General features: G+C 35.7%; 1 protein-coding gene across 1 annotated transcript in view; it reads left to right on the forward strand.

Moving 5' to 3' along the window:
- Window positions 1-18750, forward strand: part of LOC110024282 (protein VACUOLELESS1-like) — a 48513-nt gene extending 29763 nt beyond the window's left edge. Inside the window, 8 exon segments of the mRNA XM_020724163.1 lie at window positions 1374-1481; window positions 1620-1693; window positions 1768-1822; window positions 4486-4667; window positions 15263-15392; window positions 15481-15583; window positions 18135-18232; window positions 18352-18750. Of these exon segments, the coding sequence (XP_020579822.1) occupies window positions 1374-1481; window positions 1620-1693; window positions 1768-1822; window positions 4486-4667; window positions 15263-15392; window positions 15481-15583; window positions 18135-18232; window positions 18352-18516 (915 nt within the window). The 3' untranslated portion in view covers window positions 18517-18750.
- Window positions 18751-22017: the final 3267 nt, after the last annotated feature.

Genomic DNA, 22017 nt, shown 5'->3' on the forward strand with positions numbered 1-22017 from the left:
TTTCTCCATTGTGTCCTATTTAGTGTCATATTTTCATTTAATTCTAATAAATTTAAGATCATTTTTTATACAACAAGCCCATTTCTTCCTATGTCTACCTCTTTTCTTAACATAAGTCAAATCTAAAACCTCTACTCTTTTAAGCGGATCATCAGATGGTCGACGTTTAATGTGACCAAATCATGTAAGACAACTCTCTAATTTTGTCCGTCATTGGTGCTATACCAACCCTATAACAGATATATTCATTTCGCATTTTGTCTCTTAGTGTAAAGCCCCTCTATCCACTTAATCATTCTCATCTCGGCAAAACTTAACATAGTATTATGCTTCTCTTTTAAAGGCCAAAATAAATTTGGACTAAAATAGTTTTGCATTTTTTATTATAGTTAGATAATGATATTTACCAAATTCTGAAATAAAATCGCTTAGGATTTACTTGTTAATGTCCACTTAATCAATATCCGGTATTTTATTATGCCTTCAATAGTAGGATTTATTTCTTTTGTGATATACATAAATTTATAAAAAGTAAGATTGTATGACCCTTTTTTGCGAAGAAGTGCAATTTGTGCTGCCTTACTGTTTTCATCTTGCAAAATACCAAATCTTGTTCGGTAGAAGCACACTAAACCTAAATCCTGCTGGGTTGTTCTAGGTTCTATGGTACATTTTCACGCTTTCTCTATTCTGATGAACCTTTTAATGGACACATGAAGTTGCAAACCTCCCGAGCTTTTCTTATCATGCCTTTGAGCTCTTTTTCCCAGTAATTTGCAACGCATTATTAACTAATTTAAAAATTTATCTTTTGTAGCAAACTCGATTTCTAACTTGCATATAGGATTACATCATGCAAAAAAATAAATAAATAAATAAATAAAAGAAAAAAAAAGTAAGAAAAAAGAAAAGGCTGAAAGGCTTCAGTTTCTCTCCTGCTCCATGGACGCTTCCACTGCTTCGTTCACATGTTTTTTAATATAAATTTCGTTATGATAACCTACGACGTATATTATCAATTGAAACTTCTTAATCTACATCAATGTGTTCAGGTTGCTAGTACTGAGCAGTTTACCATTTTCTTGAGTACTATTGTTTAAGGTGAAGAAAAATTGTAATGCCTTCGTATCTTAGCTGTTGCGAAACATTTGAAGGTACTTTATCTGCTTAATTTAGTTTGAGCAATGTTGACTGCTGTCTTTGGATGCTTCATGACCTACTAGTTGATGTGGAGTTTTAACTTATTACAATTGTGTTATGATACATATCGTGGGCTTATATATTTTTGTGGTCCCTAGAGTGATTCAAGTTACAGTTTTTTGTGCAAAACTATCTAACTTTAATGAAGTTATGGGGTGCTTTGTTTGAACTAGGTTCCTTTGTTGCTAAGCATTGGGGAAGAGGATACAGCTCTGGTAAAATCTACTGAAAGTGGTGATACTGACCTTGTATATCTTGTGTTGTTCCATATCTGGCAGAAGGTATGTTGAATGAAAGGTCTGGCTCAACATTTTGGAGTTTTTCATGTTTCATCTGGGCATGTCATATGGATGTATAAAGTTTTTTTTATATATTTGTTATGTTAAAACATTGATGTCATTTATTTTCTGTGGAAACAGAAGCCATCTTTAGATTTTTTTGGAACAATAAATGCAAGACCTTTAGCTCGAGATCTATTCATCACATATGCTAGGTAAGGTTGTGTATCATGTAGGACTCTACCAGTGTTTTGTGGACATAACAAAAATTGTCATTGTCTGTTTGTAGGTTATATAAGCATGAATTCTTAAAGGATTTTTTTCTGTCTACAGGCCAGCTTCAAGTACGTTGCTATGCTGTCTATTTTATAATTTTATTTAATAATTCTATTGCATGCTAAATCTCTTCAAACCCCTAGTGACTTTGGTGCAGCAACTATTTATTTCAGAATTTAAGACCTGAAAACTATGCTTTGTTGTAGTCTTTCCCGATTTAGTAACTATGTTTCTTGCATGTAAAGCATTCTATTGACATTTTTCTCTTCTTTGTAAAGCCATGAATGGTTTAAAGCATGACAGTTCTTGTTAGTTTGTAGAAAAAGCGACATTTCTCCCAAGAAATCTGGAACTGTAATGTCGATATTATGGTTGTGGTTTGATGGATGGTCAACTGAAGTGGAAACTATTTTATCTTTCCGCAGAGTAAATTGTTTGATTCCGAATGCTATTCATAAATTTACTAATTTTTTTTTTACTTCTAAGTTAGTGACTTTTCTATACCACTGATGACACGGTGCTTTCTGCTAGACGCAGACGCGGGACGGGGCTTCCCATTACCCTTGCCAGCCGGTTGAACTAGCCCAGTCTGTTAAAGACCGGTCTAGGGGAATCTTGGGCCAAGCGGCCCAGGCGAAGCTCCTGATGGGGCAAGCGGTCTCCCACGCCCCTCTTCCCTTTTTGTGATGTTTCTTTTTCATATAGAAGCATTTTAATGGCTAATATTTCTATATTTTTTTTTGCCTCCCCACTCCTTCCTTTTGTGTGGGAGTTTCCTTTTTTTTTATCTAATATTTTTATCTCTTTTTTTGCCTCCCTACATCATAGCCCGTCATTTTTCTTTTTTATGTTTCACTAGGAGTAAATTATTGTTTGTGTTTTGCTTTCATTCAATCCCTGAAATCATGGTTGGTTTGCTACATCGTAATGACAAACATCTTATTCTTTTTTCTTCTATTTTTATTGCATTGTAATTTTTGATTTTTTTCATCACTGCACCATCTTGGGCACTCGGGTGTTTATATATAGGATATTTGGCCTACTTCTTTGCTGCAGTATTGTAGAATTCTTCTTGTCTACAAATTTAGAGCACATTAATGGAGTTAATTTTTATTGTAGGAGCATTAGATACCATATTACCTCCAAATATATGACGAGAGCTTAGTTCATTTCATGTTCATTTCGTTAGATTTTTTTATTTTTGTGTTAATTTTTTCTCTTTAGTTTATTTTAAATTCATGTCATGAACGCCATTCAGACTCGTTTGTCATATCTTGGTTAGTTTGATTTTCTTGTTCTATATATTATTAATCTTATTCCTGCAAATAGGTTCATGATATAAGGATGAATGAACTTCATGCGTATTGAATGGAAATGATTGTTTCTCCTATATATCCAATTCTTCTTCTCTATTTAGCATAATTGGATAGAGATGTTGCCTTTAACCTAGTCACCACCTTCCTCTTCCCAGTCCCTTCTAACTACAATTATTTTCCCCCTCCTCGTTCCTAACATATCTTCATCATATTTCCATAATCTGCTGGCCAAGCTTCCATCAAGTGATTAAATTGAGCGCAGACAACTAATGTTATTTTCCTATTCTCCCCTCCTTCAAACAGCTCATGTTATTTTCCAAATATATACCTGGTGGCCAAGTTTCCATCTAGCCACTAACTGAGCACGTCATCTCTCATTCTCCTCCCCTCTTATGAAACCCTGTCTGCTAGTTTGCTCACACTTTCCTCGCAAGCCTTAAATAGCTTACCCTTTTCAACTATTCCATACTAGATACATCCACCTTACGGGGGTACGACTGCTTCAATTTGAGGTCACGACAAGGAGGAGAAATTTCCATGCTGCATACACTAAATATGGATTAAGTGCATCTAAATGCATAAGAAGCACAAAAAATTTTTCAAAAAAAAAAAAAAAACAATAATTAACACCAAATGTACCTTCAAATTTGAATGAATTGTGAAAAATATTAAAAAAATCCCTACACTAGATACAACATTAAGTGGGGTTGGCTACATGAATCATTTTTCTGTGTTGTGTCTTATTGATTGCCATCGTATCTTCATTTGATTCTCATAATTAAGATATTTTTTTACACAACCTGCCCTGCTCTTTTTAGGTCTGCCTCTACCTTTCTTAACAAAAGACCTAGAATGAGATTAATGTTATAATGATGGTATTCATGTTATCTTTTTTTCTCCTTAATTTTCTGCATTTCTAAAAGAACAAAATGCTCGGATAAGAAGATATTAAAAAGTTTGGACTTCCTTCTAACATGTGATGTGACCTAGAATTTAATGGCCCTAGTTTACTAAAATTATACCGTGACTGCATTAACTATCTAAGGTTGGATCAACCAGCAGGATTAATGTTGCAATATTCTTCAATATTATTTTGAATTATTGTTGCAGTTCAGATTTCTGTATTTATGTCTTGTAAGCAATTGTATGATTAAATAACGCACCTTGTTGATTAATCCTTGTTTAAATCTACATTGCATCATTCATTACTATAATTAACTTAATAAAATAATAAGTTTTAAACTTCCATGCAGTATTTGCATGAGAAATGAAAATTAGAATTTACTGAGAGCTTAGATAATGTTTGTTAAGAGGCGTATTTGTATTTCTTATTAGTTATAAGGGTTTGGTGTATTGTGCTCTATATTTTGAGTGCACCTTTTTTGGAAAATTAATTCAACGCTCTTTCTATGCAGGATGTTGCTTTTCTTTTGTTGAAAGAATCATGGGATTTTGAAAAGAATCCTATGGCTAGCAAAGGATCTCCACTCCAAGGTCCACAAATTCGGCTGATTGAGCAGGCACAGAAGCTTTTTTCTGAGACTAAAGAACATAATTTTGAATTAAAAGCTTCTGAAGAGCATGCAAAATTATTGAGGTAAACTGAAATAGATTAACTTTTTTTGCCAGTATGAAGAATTTATTATCTTGGCATATGAAGTACTAAATATACTTCACCTTATATGTGATGACTTAAATATATATTAAAAAATACTGATCGTTATCAAAATCACTATTAGTTTTTTTTTAATACTACTCTAAAACCTTTTTCTTATGTTAGCCTTCTAGTAGAATGCATTTTGATTATTCATTAATAATTGAGAAAATTGGTTTATTTGAAGGATCTATCATATTGAGGATATATCATTAAGCCTATGATATAAAATGATTAGGGCAGAAAAATTTATAAATATACCATTGCTGAGTTTTGTAAGAGGTTTGTTTCTTGTGGGATTAGTTATTATTATTTGGTGCTAAATATATCTTTGGGTTCATTTGGTCGCTTGTAGTTCAAAAACATTACAAACTTGAAAATTTTGCATCTAGCTCTCCTAAGAGGGGGTTTTTTTTTTTTTTTTTTATTCCTGGTTAAATTTTCAGAAATTAGATTAGATTTTAATTGAAAAATTACCCAAAGTTTTTGCTCAATTTTATGTTTTGAATTCAAATTTCTCATAGACATAAGCCCTTATGATTAATTATTCCCATCAAGACTTTCCATTTAAGGTTTGACATTAGATGTTGTGTTTCACATTTAGTGGTAGTGGTGTCATTTTAGATTGTAAAAATTCATCACTTATTGTTTCGAGCCGATAATTAGGGGAATAATGATCAATGCTTTCAAGGTATTGTGATTCCATCATCTCAGTTTGTCTTGGACCTTAATCTACTTAGAAATGATAGTTGACCCAACATGATTGAATGATCCTTCTCAATGATTATTGGTTGAATTATCTTAAGATATCTTGTAAACATGGGATAGATGTTTTTCCAATGAGATAATATTAAAATATGCTAACTCATATAAAAATGTGTCCAATATGCATCTTATGATTGATAATTAAGAGGAGTCGAGCCATTGGAAAGTATCCGGACGTTGATTATGATTGTAATATAATTGTGTTATTTTTATTGAATCACTTTCATTGCTAATTTTATGTTTCCATTCAGCAGCAAAATCACACAGTTCTATAGCTAAAAGTACATGGAACTGGTTTATAATGGGTCAAGCATCAACAGAGATGGTTCAACGAGCCGAAAAGATAGTAAGGGGGTTACCTCACCGAGCAGCCTAGATAGTTTGACTAGAATAATTTAATTGAGTATCAACCAAACCATGGAGTTACGACAAGCAACTCTCCTACAATGATCATGCACAAATTTTAAATTAGATTTAGGCAGGCTAACGACTTGCCAGAAAACCCCAATTTGCCTCAAGGTTGAGTTGACAGGACTCTATGAGATCAATTCGCCTCAGGAGTTCAACTCGCTCCGTGGCTGAGTTGGTCGATAGATGTGCCATCAACAAGCTACACTTTAGGAAATATATTTTATAAAAAATAATTATATATACAGAGAGATAAGGATGATATAAAATACAATTCCCTTGTTAGAAGAAGATAAAGAGATAATTCAAGAATCTCTAGAGACCCAAGTGTAATGCGTATTTGATTTGTAATGCATAAACAAACCTTTATGAAAATGAGAGATATTGCAATATAAGAAATCATGCCTTAGATACTATTATGATCAATCTTTCTCCATTGTCTCATGCAATTCCTTATCTCAAATTCCTCCTTATTTTACACCTTTCTTTAGCAGTGTGGATTCACAGACAAAATATGGTTCGACATGTTGGAAGAAACGGTGAGTGTGGATCGTACCACATATAAGAAAATGAGTCACACAAAGAGCAGAATTGAGTAATAGAGAAATTACTATTAGCATGATTTACCCTAGAGAATTTGAGACAGTACAAATCAACAAGCTAAAAGAGTAAATGATGACATTAACAATTAAGACACTAGAACAACTGCTTAAAGTGGCCCCAATGAAACAATCACTCACCCATTCCTAGAATCAACGAGATGCTAGAGAAGAGTACTCACAACTGGAAGGACGAGGATCTCACCCTCTGCCTTGGTGGATGGGGTTGTTACATACGATCCAAATGATGTCGTTCAACTCCCACAAAGCATGAAGAGAAAAAAGGAAAACTAAAACCCCCATTGAATTGATAGTGGCCATGGAAATCCACATAACTGGTGTAGTTTTTGCCTTTTTTGGTGGGAATGGACAGGAAGTATCTCGCCAATTAAGCCTCAAGACTCCACTCAAGATATGTTATCTTGACGAGCTCATCCTGACAGTAGTCAGCTAGTCAACCACCCATTGCCTTCACTATCAAGGACCTACCTACCAGTGAAACTCCATATAATGATATGATAATTGCCACTATGTTGATCGTGAATTATCTAATCGACAACATTCTCATAAATACGGGGAACTACATCAACATCCTTTTTCAAAATGTCTATAACAATTAAGCTTGGGATCTTCGAATATGTTCCATATCTTTGCCATTGTTTGGTTCTTAGGAGAAAGAAATGAAGTTATGGGAGTTATAACACAACCAACCACAACGACAACAAGTTTTTATCCCACTAAGTAGGGTTGGCTACATAAATCATTTTTAACTATTGTGTCCTACTGAGTGTCATATTTTCATTTAATTCTACTAAATTTAGATCATTCTTTATACTACAAGCCCAAGTCTTTTTAGGTCTACCTCTATCTTAACATAAGTGGAATCTAGAACATCTACTCTCCAAATCGGATTATCATATGGTCGACGCTTAATGTGAACAAATCCTCTAATACGACTCTGTAATCTTGCCTACAACCGGAGCTACACCAACCCTTTCACGGATACATTCGTTTCGCATTTTGTCTCTAAGTGTCAAGCCACTCATCCACTCAAGCATTCTCGTCTTAACATTTAAATTACTTTTATGCTTCTCTTTTATAGGCCAACATTCAACACCATAAAGCATACTTGGTCTCACCACCATCTTCTAAAATTTTCGTTCAAGTCTAAGTGGTACTTTTCTATCACAGAATAGGCCCGATGCATTCCTCAACTTCATTAATCCAACTTGAATTCTACTAATAACACCTCCCACTATATCACCATCACTTTTGTCAATAGACCTGATATATCTAAAACATTCACTCCTTTTAATGATTTGATTGCCCATTATTACAACTCTGTCATTAGATCTACTACTACTAAAAATATATTCCATGTATTCAGTTTTTGATCTACTCAAATGATGGTCTTTAGACTCTAATGTAGACATCCATTAGTTCAAATTTATTCTGAACTTCTTTTCTAGTCTTATCCACAAGAAGAATATGGTTAGTGAAAAGCATACCCCAAGGTATATTATCTTTGTAAATGTCTAGTGAGTGTGTCCATTACTAAGCAAAAAAATATGGGCTTAAAATTGATCCTTGATTTAATCCAAGTGAAGTAGGAAAATACTTGGTCAATCCTTCTTCTGTTCGAAAGAAAATAACAACTCTAGTATACATACATTTAATTACTTGAAGATAAGTGATGTCAATACCTTTTTTTCTATAACTTTCTAAAGAACTTCTCTTGGAACCTTTTCGTAAGTATTTTCTAAATAATTAAAAATCATATGTAGATCCTCCTTACTTTCTCCATACTTCTTCGTCTAACCTCTCAAAAACTGTATAACTTCCATAGTAGACTTGCCTTACATAAATCCAAACCGGTTATGAGAAATTTTTTTATCACGTCTTAACATGTGCAATTACTCTATCCCATAACTTTAATTATGACACAGTAACTTCTCTATAATTTGTATACATGTGCATCCCTTTATTTTTAAAAATGGGATACAAAATACTCTTCCTCTACTAAGGCATCTTTTTACTCTTTAAAATAATATTAAAAAATTTAGTAAGCCAATAAATTCTCAAATCGCTTAAAATTTTCCACATTTCTATTGAGATATTATCAAGCTCTACTGATTTTCTACCTTCGATTTTCTTTAAAATCTTAACTTCATTTTTTCTAATGTGGCGGTAAAAATAAAAAGTTTTATTATTATCAACAATATTAAGATCACTAAGGTCGATCATATTTTTAAAACTTCATTGAAAAGTTAATCAAAATATCTCTTGCTATGTTGAAATCCTCCAAGAAAAACACTTTTTGATTCTTATTTTTAATACACTTTACTTGAATTAAATTTTCTCTTTTCTTTTCTCTTTATTTGAGTAGCTTATATGTATATCTTTCACCCTCTTTAGTATAAAATATATAATAAAGATCACTAAAAGCATAATTATTAGCATCACAAACTATTCTCCTAGACTCCATTCGAATCTCCTTATATTTTTTCTAGTTCTCTAAGCATTTACATTTGAACCAATTTTTATAACAAAACTTCTTATATTTTATCTTTTCTTGCAAATTATTATTCCATAAACAACTATTTTTATTTATAAAATTTTTTTCTTTTGATTTTTCATGTACATCTTGTCACTTTTTTATTATTGCTTGCTACTTTATCTCACGTAGAAGTAACTTCTTCACAGACCTCACGAATCTTAAAATTGTGAAATTTAGAAAAAAAAAATTATTTGTTGTTGTTTAGGTGTCCCATCTAATTTTATGATAATATTTAATTATATTTTTTTATCTTCCAACTTCTCATCTTAAAATCCAGAACTAATAATGATGTTAAGCACTTAAATTTCGTAACCAACCACTTGGGGAGAAAAGAGCAAACAATTCGTAATAATGTTCAATTTCGTCATTGCCGACTTCATGATGACTTATAACGCACTTTGGTTGTCTGGTTCTCAACACTTTCAGTTATTATCTTTCATGACACAGTTAAGCTCCCAGACTTTGAAGATGTAATAAGTTTTTTGGGAGACATGGAACAACCTCGCATATGTTACCTACAACCAACATGCAATGTGTAGGACATATTCTAATTTGACACAGAGAGGAAGGGCCTTGAAACAAATGAGGCTATAATAAATTTTCATTGCTAAGGGAGAGTCGAATAAACTGTTTCGACTTAATATTTTTTTATGCAGTGTGATGGGATAAATTTACTGTAGTCTTGGGAGAGTATTAGAATTTGTTCGCATAGTTAGCTGAAGAAATGTAAAAGTCGATGTCAATATCTCCTGACATAGAATTAACATTGAGCCCAGAGGTCTACCTATGAAACAAAAGATGATACCTATTACCACCACTGACGTGGGGGCTATGGAGGACCCACCGGTACTCAAAGGGAGGGGGGTTGCATCTCCTTCCTTTTTCTTTTCTCCCCTTCCCCTCTTTTCTTCTTAGTACATTCCTAATATACGTATTTCTAAATCAGAATTTCTAAATATTTCTATTCCTCTTTTCTAAATCATAATTTTCATTTTAATTCTATTTCTAAGCATAATTTCCAAACAGAATTTCTGAATATTTTATTCCTCTTTACTAAATATGAATTTTCATTATATTAATCCCTTTCCTAAACTGAAATTATTATTACTTTTTCTTAGTTTAAAACTTGCCTAATTTGAGTCCTACTCCCCAATATACATAGAGGGTCTTATGCTTGGAGATAGGGGGTCTTTTTGCTGAGTTTGTTTTCAGATTTCTTGTGTGGAATCTTTTTCCCTTTTGCAGGCTCTCCTCCACTTTCCTTAATCATTGTCGCTCCTGCGCTCTTCTCCAGCAATTGCTGGCTACTATTCTGCCTACAACCTCTTCCAGCAGCCTCTCTGGGCCGACCTTCCTCTTCCGCTGATGCTCCCTGACTCCACCAGCCCCAACAGCTCCCAGGCTTCCCCTTACACCCTTGCAAACCACTATCCAGCCTCCTCTCTGCACCGAACTAGCTGCAGCCCAGCTACTTCCTCCCTTCAACCTGCTGCCAACCTTCTCCCAGCAAGACCGCAACCTTCTTTTGCTCCCTGCCTCGTTGGTCGTCTCGCTTCCACCCTGCCTCCTGCAGGCCTCTAGTCTCTGCACTCTGGATTCCAGCCCTGATGACAACTTTTCTCTCGTCCAACTTTGGTTCGATGGCACCCCTTCTGCTGCCTTGCTGCTTGCCCTTTATTCCTCTTCAAACCGCAACAAGTTACCTCTTCTATCGCCGCCCGACCTTCACTGCAACCACTATCACCTACTCCTACGCTCCGAATTTCCTGCTCATCAAGTTTGTTTGTGTCATCCTTGTTGTGTTGTATGTTTGCTTTTATCCCGCATCGTTGCTTTTGGTGGTTGCTCTCTTTACTTTGACTCTCCATTGTAAACTCGTTTAGAGTCAGCAATAATATTTGTATTTTAGAGTCCTGCTTTGGGTAAACTCCGGTATCATTTGTATCAGAAATAGCCCAACCCTAGTCCCATCCTAGGGTTTCTAGCATCCACCTTGACCCAATCCATCACAATATTTTTTTGTCTTTTATTTATTTTTTTCTCATCTTTCTTTGTTCATTCTATTCTTTCCTTCTATGGATCCCAAACCATTAACCATGCCGCCAAGTAGAAATATGCCTGAGTCTACCAAGGAAGAGATATTGCGAGAGCTCCGCCATCTTTAATAGAAACTTGCAAAACTTGAAGAGTTAACATAGGAGGTTGTTACCTTTGACCGGGATCTATAGAGTCGAAGGGGAGAAAGAAATGATGATTTGAATCCCTTCCATGAGGAGACCTTCAGTGGTGAAGAAGACAGACCACGACATTTTGGAATACAATATCAGAGAAGACCTAGTGAGGGTATCTGAATCCTTCTCAAAGGGAGACTCACAGAGAGGAGATATCATTTGTAGGACACAGAGACTTCAACATCAAGGTAGATCTTCCAGAGTTCTAAGGAGGCATGCATTCGAATGAATTCATTGAGTGGCTACAGGCGGTCCAGCGGATCTTCGAATACAAAGCGGTGCCAAAGAGAGGCGGCTCGAATTAGCTGCTATCACGTTGAAGAAAAGTGCTTCCCTATGGTGGGAGAACATACAACGACTGAGGAGACGAGAAGACAACGATAAGTTTACGAGTTGGGAGAAGATGATGAAAATCATGCAGAAGAAATATCTTCCCCCTCATTATTGCCAGGACGTTTCTGAAACTCCGCAATCTGTAAAAGAGAAACCTTTCAGTGGAAGAGTTCACAGCTCAGTTCGACCACTTACAGTTGAAGTGTGATATGATATAGCCAGAGAAAAATACAATAACTAGATATCTTAAGGTCTTAAAGCCTAGTATTAACAATGTGGTGCAGCTACAGCCGTATTGGACGCTGGGGGATGTTCAAACACTAGTATTGAAAGTGGAAAGGCAGCAGAAGCAGAACAGACATTCATCGATAATCAAGCAACCACACACAGTTTGAGACATCAGCGGGAGCACGTCGCAGAGAGTTGAGAAAATTGGTTCAGATACAGATAAAGCCACCCTTAATGAGAAGATGCTGACTATAGTACCCGCCAGAAAGTGCATCAGATTCCACGGGTTTGGGCACATAGCCTCCAGATGCACGACGAGGAGTGTTGTATGTTTTATTGAGCAGGGCATCGTGGAAGAGGTTAATGAGGAGCAGAAAGCTGAGGAACAAGCTGGGGTTTATTAGCTTCTACCCGATGAGGGATAAACACTTGTGATTCGATGGATTTTGTCGGTCAGTGACATGAGGGATCCGTAGTGGCTTCACCACAATATTTCTACACCCGCTGCACAGTGAACGGAAAGGCATGCAGTCTTATCATCAATGGGGGTAGCAACAATAACATGGCATCAATTCAAATGGTAGAGAAATTGGGACTAATGACTCAAAGACATTCCCAGCCATATTCATTGACGTGGTTGAAAAAAGAGAATCGAGTCAGCATCAATCGGAGATGCCTAGTAGAGTTTTCGATCAGAGACCAGCTACAAGACCCGGTATGGTGTGATGTGTCCCAATGGATGTCTGCCACATCTTGTTGGGAAGACCATGACAGTTTGATCGAAGGATTAAGTACAATGGATTTAGGAACCCATTTCTTCACCAAGGATGGGAAGCAGATCATCCTACTCTTGGCGGAGCCTAAGATCACATAAGCCCTTACCAACAGAGTGACATCAGTGGGACTAACTTTAGTGATGACATGGGACGAGAGGACTGAGATGTCTGCTCAATATACAGGAGAGATACGACCGAGGGTATGTCAAGTTGACACCATACGATCAACGCCACCGCCTTTTAGGAAGGGTCAAATTCTCTCACTGAAAGCCCGATTTAATTGATCGTGGGTTACTTTGGGAAGATTCAGTAATATAGGCGTGGTCCACAGCCTTTGGAGAACATATCGATATGAAATTTTCTCATAAGTTGGGGAAGGCACTTAGGTGTCTTGGAGTATGATGTAGTCGCCGGTGGGATCCCGATGCTGCTTAGATTACTGACGAAGAACCGAAAGCTTCGACCAATGAGGTCGAAGCTTCCTCAACCCAAGAAGACTCATGCGGCTGTAATGGAGGACCAACCGGTTCTCAAAGGGAGGGGGGCTACTGCTCCTCCCTTTCCATTCTCTCCCTTTCCCCTCTTTCCTAATATAAGTTTTTTCAAATCAGAAGTTCTGAATATTTTTAACCCTCTTTCCTAAATCTGAACTTCTATTATAACCTCTTTCCTAAACTGAATTTCCAAAAAAAAAATTTTGAATATTTTATTCTTCTTTCCTATATTTGAATTTCCATTATATTAATCCCTTTGCTAAACTAAATTTCTGATTGCTTTTTGTTATTTTAAAACTTGCCTAAATTGAGTCCTATTACCCATTATTAAGAGAGATTACGAGAGGTGTTTAGTTGTATCCTACTTCGTGGTAGTGATGTATCTCCTCTTTTCACCTACCCTAATCCTTCTCCTCCACTCTCCTTAATCGTTGCCGCTCCAGCTAAAGGCGTAGAAGTGCCGCCCATGACAAGTCTTCTGCTTTCTTCCCGATGAATCTTGATAAAAACAACGCGAACGAAAGGAAAAGGATCCCGACCAAGAATACGACCCTAGACTTCTCCAAGGTTTTTGTTAAGGCCAGCAAGGAATTGAAACACATGATCCTTTTCTACAATCTTTTAGAAGAAGGATAAGTCGACCGGAGAATCCCAAATGTAGTCGTAGTAAAAGTCGCATTTCATCCATATTGCAACAAGGTTATTATAATATTGGGTCACAGTCCTTGACTCCTGTTTTGCCTCCTGGGTTTTCTTAGATACCTCGTAGAGTTGGCCGGAATTTTCTACATAATAGTAGGTATTACGAACAACCGTCCAGAGGGCACTAACAATAGTGAGGAACGTGTACTAATTGAGGTCTCCATGGAGTTGATTAGCCATCACATGACTATGAAGTTCTCCTCTTCCCAAGCTTCATAAGCCGGATCAATCTTTGGAGGCCCGGATTAGTATTTGGAGGCTCATGAACCACACCTACGAGGTAACCCAACTTCTCATGTTCTTTGATGAACAAAGCCACTGCTTAGGACCATTGGAGAAAGTTATTGTCATTCAGTTTATAGGTTGTGATTAAGAAACTCTTGTTGGTTTTCGATCCTCCGGTCTGCAAGGGAGTGGAAATTAGAGTAGGTCCTCCGATGGAATCCAGGACACCTTCTGAAGGTGGTTTAGAGTTGGGAGTAATCCTCCATAATTTTGACTCTGCCAAAGGAGATGTTGAGGTTTTGAGCCATCAATGAACTCTCATAGGGTTACGACAGAGGACTGCAGGAAACTACTAAAGGAGGGAACAACGGATGTTGTATCAGAGAACTGCGACTACTTGAGAATTGGAGCCTGCCGATAAGTGTCGTAGAACAGCGAGATCTTGCGAAGTGTCATAGAAGAGTGGGACAGCGAGACTTTGCAAAACATTGGGATCTTGCTGGAGAAGCGTTGTATAGAATAGCGAAATAATGGGATATTGCTAGAATCAGCGGAGAAGCACCGTAGAAGCTGCAGCTGATGGAACTACGATTGCAGTTTTTTGTATAAGCATTGTAGAAGCGGATCTGAGGAAATAAGCGGACTGGAGCGGCTATGAGGTGCCTGCTGCTGGAACCGGCAGAGGGGGCGGTGGTTGATGGATCTAGGGTTAGGCTCTGATATCATGTTGAAATTTGGAATAGATTAGTTCAATTTTATTGATAGGAGCGGGGGTATTTAAACCTAATTACAATAGACATAATAATGGAAAGCAATAAAAATAGAATAAAAAGAATAAAGTAACAGAGGAAAAGTATAATCAGGAAATAAATCAAATAATAAGTAATAACGACAAATGGATAACCATTATAATCTAATAAAATTCATATTGTTTGATATATGGTACAAATGTCTTATTTTACTGTATTTAACATGTTTGATGCAGTGCCTTTCAGTTAAAAAACGGTTTGAGAATCCCTATCTGGTATTATTTCTCATGGATTGTTTACGAGGGACACTAATTGTCTCAAACTAACTTATTATGTAGCACATTTATCTATTTAAACTGTTTATGCATATTTCTGTACGGCCAAAATTTATTTGCAATCCCTTTTTAAAACTTTTTGTACAGTCTGGCAACCTTTAGCCATTTAAACTTCTTTATTACATCTTGCTTACAGGTTACAACACGAGCTTGAAGTGTCAACGAAACAGGCTATATTTGTTGGTTCAAGCATCAGTGATACAATTCGCACGTGCATTGTGTTGGGTAACCATAGAGCTGCTTTGAGAGTTAGAACCGAATTCAAGGTGACTATGGTATCCCGTTGTTAGAAATCTGAAACCTCTAGACGACATTTTATTTATTATCAAATTCAAGTAGATATCTTTCTTGCAGGTTTCTGATAAGAGGTGGTATTGGCTCAAATCATTTGCACTGGCTACAGTGAGAGACTGGGACTCCCTTGAAAAATTTTCTAAAGAGAAAAGGCTGCCGGGTGGTACTGTATTTAACTCTCTATTTTATATTGCTTCATGAAATCATTTCGCAATCAATCGTTAGGTTGCTTGAATGCACCAACATCGTGAAATGCATGCTTTTAGTTGTACAATATCTGTGCTTTTACCGGAAGTGTATTGTGTGAATCTGATTCGTTAAGATGCTTTCCTCTTACACCTATGTGGAGTGTGTGAGCTTGCTCTTATAGACGTGCAGACTTGTCTACGTTTTATTGTGTGAAAGTTTGTATTAGAATATTAATGCACATTTCTCTATTAATTGCTTTTATTTATTTTCCTTTTTTCCCTTTATTTTATTTTATTTGTTTCTTACTAGAAGATCCTATAATGAATTTTTATACATCTCTTTGCATCAATAAAATTTACTTGGGTTCTATTCTAACATGGTATTAGAGCTATGGTTCCCCTAAAGACTTTGGCCTAGCCATCGCAGACCACCTGCAGGTCTCTCCCTGCAGGAGTTTTGCCGCCGTTTTCCCTGCAGTTCTCCGATTCTTCTTCCTGGCGTTGTTCTCTGTGTTGGCCTCAACGATAGACATTCCTACCATGGTTTGACCTCCAGATACAAGTGTTCTGTGAACGTTCTGCGCTGCCTGCGAACGTTTTGCGTTGTTTGTGAATGTTCCGCACTGTTCTGTGAACGTTTCTGCCCTACTCCTGCTAATGTTATGCGCTGTTCTCTGTGCTTCCTCCTGGTGCTGACATACTCTGAGGGCTGTTTACCGCTCTGTTTGCCGAGAACCTCTTCCAGCTGTCAACCTAGATTCTCCCCGAGGCCTTATCCATTTTTTCTAGGATCTTCTGGATCTTCCTATGTCTTGGCTACTTGAGATTCGTCGCGAAGAGGGCCAGAGACTTGTCATGCTCAGTGCTTCCACTTCGTTTGTCGAATTATCCACCTTGGTCTCTAATAATGTTCAACCTCGAGCTAGTCACCGTACTTGTGATTTCTGTCACAAACCCAACCACATTTGTGATAAATGTTGGAAGCTCCATGAGAAAATTGCATGGAAATCGTTGGCAAAATCTTCCGTTACCAAGGGTCTCGTTACAACTTCTGAATCCAATATAATACAACTGACCTCTACCCATAACAATTTGGAATAATTCAATTTTCTTATAAGTCAGATGGAGCACATAATCAAACTGCTTGGATCTAGTCCACTCTTTTCCTACCTGTCGACCTCCCTTGTTCGTCAGGGTACCAATCGTATGGCACTCACTTTTTGTCTTATATAGTCAATGGATCATTGATTCAGGAGTCATATACCACATTACTGGACGTTCTCAAGCCTTCTCGACATATTATTCTTGCTCGGGGAAAGATACTATTAAAATTGTTGACGAGTCCCAAAATTTTATTGTTGGTAAAGCATCTGTTGTTTTAACTACAGGTTAACTCTGGAATCTGTTTGACATGTACCTTTGCTAAAGTGTCACCTTCTATTTGTCAGTAAGATGATATATGAAATTGATTGCATTGCTCCTTTTTTTTTTATTTGTCTTTTAGAAACTTCGTTCGGGGAGGATGATTAGAACTGCTAAGCGGGTTGTTGGGTTCTACTTCTTCCAATAGAAAAGCACGGAAAATGAGGAAACTCCAGCTAGTAGTTGTAGTTTATCTCAGTCCACTGAATGCTCTATTATATTGTTACAATGCTCTATTATATTTTTTAAAGTGTTTCATACTTTCCTAACTCGGCCTCTTGTGAGGGAGAACTAGAGTTTTTGGACACTATTACTTACCCTACTCATGTGGATGTTCCCCGCACATCACCTACCATCGAGTAACCCGTTGTTCCTTTGATTGCACCCACTTCTCTTATCATTAAGGAGAAATCTATCCCTTTGGTTCCACCAGCCCATCCTCCCACTGTCCGTGCCTACACTCGACGCACTCGTTTTGATGCACCTACTTTAGCTTACTAGAATTTGAATCCCCTCTGGATGACATTCCCAGCACTACTCCTCCAAATGAAAAGTCAGTTCCTCTTGTAAGGCACACAATCAGACATGCTCTCTCTATCCTATGACAAATTATGTATTTCTTAGGAGATTATCACCAATATAAAAAGCATTTGAGATAAAAAAAATTGTCATTAACATTGCTCACAACCTGGTTCAGGATGATCGCACAAAGCATGTTGAGATTGACCTTCACTTCATTAAGGAAAAACTCGAGTCCGAGGAAGCTTGTATCCGTTTGTGTCATCTAGTGGATAGCTGGCAAATATTCTCACAAGGAACCTTCCTCGGTCACTGTTTGAAGATTTCAAATATAAGTTGAACATGACTAACATCCATGCTTCAACTTGAGGGGCAGTATTAGAATATTAATCATATTTTTTGTGTTAATTGCTTTGATTTTCTTTTATTTATTCTCCTTTTTCCCTTTATTTTATTTTTATTTATTTCCTTAACTAGTAGATCCTATAATGGATCTTTATAACCATCTTTGCATCAATTAGATTCTATTCTAACCATTTGATTATCAATGACCTATTTTCTTCACTTTTTGAATATATTTTTCAGGATATAAGCCTTTTGTCGAAGCATGCATTGATGCAGATGAGAAGAATGAAGCATTAAAATATATCCCCAAACTCACTGACCCTCGAGAAAAATCAGAGGTAATCTCTCTATTTTCCCGCATGCTTTATTTTCATTTATTTGGCTTTCTTAATCCAAGTAGTATTTTTGTACATATAGCCAACAACATTCTATGCCTTCAAACTGTGTTTTTTTCTAGGCATATGCACGGATTGGCATGGCCAAGGAAGCTGCAGATGCTGCATCTCAGGCGAAGGATACCGAGCTTTTTAGTCGTTTGAAGCTAACTTTAGCTCAAAATGCTGCTGCTGCTTCCATTTTTGAAGGTTGGAGAGAACGTCTATCTTTCCAAGGAGTCTACTGATCATATTTTTATTACTGATTTCCTATCAGGTTAATCCCGTGTTACCCATTGCAGAACATCGTTATCCTTGACCTATTTGTGTAACACGAGGAGATTTAAATACGAATTAAGCATTGTGCAATATGGCCAATCAACCTTATGTTTTATACTTATTTCAATAAAATATGTAGTAAAGGTTGTATAATAAAATGTGCACATGTATAATTAAAAAAAAGAAAAAAAATTTGTCTTTAATCATGTGGAATGATATTATGAAGTTTGTAATTGAAGGAGTAGTAGCTCTCTCATCCATGAATTTTTAGGTAACCCTTTTGGATTTGTCCGACAACTCCGCCTCTCTCTCTACATCTACCCATAACTCACTTCTCTAAGGATTTAACTTATCATCACCCTCAAGATATATAAGCCAATCCATTTTTCTTGGGATAATTTTTCGTAGTGACCAACAATTTTAAAAAATTGCAACTCTCTTACCACTTATTTAAGAGCCATAAAACACCAATCTAAGCACTTGAAAAGTTGTTCCTCACCCTTCAATACCAAAATAAAGCTCATCTTGCCAAGAAGATCCATCTCCTGATCTGGCTAGAAAATTTAGTTTCCCTTTTTCATTATCAAGATAAAACTTCTTAAATAATTAAATTTTGCTAATCACATGTAAAGCCCCTTCTTATAGCATAAATACCTTAGTTTATTTCATAAATAAGAAAATTTTGCACTTTTGTTACTATATTTGTTTGTTATTATCATCTCTTTTGCTCTGATTAAATGATAGTTATTAGTTATTCCTAATATTTTCAATGAGTGGCCATATGATCTTTCTTTTTTTTTTATCTCCCTTAAATATAATGGTGAGCCATCCCTTTACCCTCCTCACTCTCCCTCCACCACCTTCCTTTCTCGATCACAAAAAATTTTGTCAACACTTGTTATTAAATATAGGGTTGTCAAAATGGTTGGTTGTTTGCAAACAGATCATATTCGCCTCATTAAATAGTTTGTGTTTGATTCGTTCGTTAAGCAAATAATTCAAATTTAAGTAAATAATTCAAATACAAATAATTTTTTTTCTTGATATAAGCAAGCTAAACATTTAACAAAGGTTTGTTTGTTCATGTTCGACTTGTTTTGACTCAAAATAATTAAATTATATATATATATATATGATGAGTTTTATTTCTAAATGATTTTGTTGACGACAAGACTACAAAGATTTATAATCAATTAAAATTATTAATTTAAAAATAATTCATCTTCCATAGCAATTCTACCTTTGAGGATAGCATTAGAAAAGGAGAAAGAGAAGTATAGGTGACTCACTAATTCATCTTCCACATAACCAAGAGAGCACTTAGTAGTAGATTTATTTATAAATAAAAATTATGTGCATGTATGTAAATCCCCTTATCATGTACACATCATTATTATTTCAGATTTTCTTGTTCTTATTGTATTTCATAAATGAGTAAGAAAATTCATAACAACTAAACCTAGCAAAGTAAACCATATTTGTATAACTTTTAGGTGGTAATGATACAATTAAGAAGGTTTCCAAGGAGAGAGAACATACAAGATGCGGCCTTTCCATCCTATAAGCAGCCATCAATCATCTTCATCCATGCAGAAATCCTTGTGGTAGTTTGATCCAACTCCATCCTTCACTTTCTTGCAAATAACGTTCACATCTTGCAAATTCACAACAGGAGAGACATCCACGTGTTGGAAATGTTAATATGTATGAATTGAGTGGTGTATGCATGTAAATCTTCCTCATAAGCTAATATAAGAACCGAAACCCCCAAATTCTAGTCCCCTGCCTTAATCATGCTCAAAACCTTCTGCAAAACATCCTCATAAATCTTGCCTTTAAGAGGTTTCCGGTAGATTAGTGGACCATCCAGGCTTTTAGGAATTGAATCAACCCAAATCTTCTTCCATATTTTGATTATCATTAAGAGATGAATCTAACAAAATCAGATTTAAAGTGTTAAAGCTTTAAACAATTTCAATACTTCATAACCAAAATCAACAAGGTATAAATCCTGGAATGCTCTATGAATCCAAAATTCAGGAATGCTCCATGTATCAAGAAGGTATAAATTCAGTAATGCTCTATGAATCCGATATTCTTCTCCACCCTGTAAGAGAGCTCCTTCTTCCCCGACACGACGTCCACGTACACTGTGGAGTTATCATTGATTTCTTCCCTTATCAGCATTCTTGACAACTCTGTAACCACTCTCTTCTCCAGCCATCTTCTAATGGGCCCAGCGCCAAATTTCTGTATGCAGGAGTTACAACAACAAGAGTAGATGAGCGTTTATAGATCAAACAATCAAATCTACAATATAAAAGGAGCAATATAACTTGATATTTACATACATGTCAATCCATTCCTATGTATTTACATAGGTAGCACCTAAATTTTACATTCATGATATGATGGTAATTATATGAAAATTGACATTTAAGTGTAGGACATGTAAAGACATAAGAATTGAGTACTGCTAATTTTATTATTTATTTTTGATTTCAAGCTATATACCATATCACTCAATACATACTATTAAATAATAAAACTAAATTTAAAAATAAACATACAAAAGTTATAACAATATATTATACTACTAAATGATACTTCTTATAGACCCTAAAATTATATTATTATAAGTTATAATAATAATAATAATAATAATAATAATAATAAAAGGATCAAATAATATAAAATTATGCAAAAATAAATTTAGCACATGATTTATTACAAAAAAAAGGTATAATTACATCCATAACACTCAAAACATTATTATTTACAAAATTAGTACCCACATTTCATGATAAAATCTTTGGGAATTTGAGAAAAAAGAGAAATATTATTTTGGGGTTTATCATGAATTTTGATAAGAGTGAGAATTCAAAAAAATGGATGAAAGAATATATAAGATTTGTAAATAGCAATGTTTGGAGTGTTATGCATATTAAATTATGCAAAAAAACATTAGCAAATGATTTTAACACATCATCATAGGATATTTTTTTTTAAAACAACAAATGATGAAACACTTGAAATGGAATCACTTACAGGGTCATAAGATTGAGATAGCACAACATCCAGAACAACATTTGTTGCGCCCAACGTAATTCCTCTCTCAACCAAACAAAAAGCTATATCATTCATCTGAAGTCTTGCCACATTCCTCAATTGATCATGGGACAATGGATCAAATATTATGATACACCTAAAATATATGCATTTTTAGACCCATATTTTATACTTATTTTTTGTGATATTGCACTTTAATGGAAGGTATTTTGATGTTTTCTTGCAAGTTGTTGATTTTTAGGACTTAAAGCAAAAATGAAACAAAAAAAAAATGAAATTTAGAGTCAAAATGACGTTTTTTGAAGAAATACTCAACGCCGACCGCGCCAAGGGCGGCGCCAACGGCGCAGAACAACATAACAACTAGAGATTTTACTCATCGCCGACGGCTCCAAAGGCGG

The sequence above is a fragment of the Phalaenopsis equestris genome, unplaced genomic scaffold (assembly GCF_001263595.1).
Source record: "Phalaenopsis equestris unplaced genomic scaffold, ASM126359v1 Scaffold000002, whole genome shotgun sequence".
Taxonomy (NCBI): domain Eukaryota; kingdom Viridiplantae; phylum Streptophyta; class Magnoliopsida; order Asparagales; family Orchidaceae; genus Phalaenopsis; species Phalaenopsis equestris.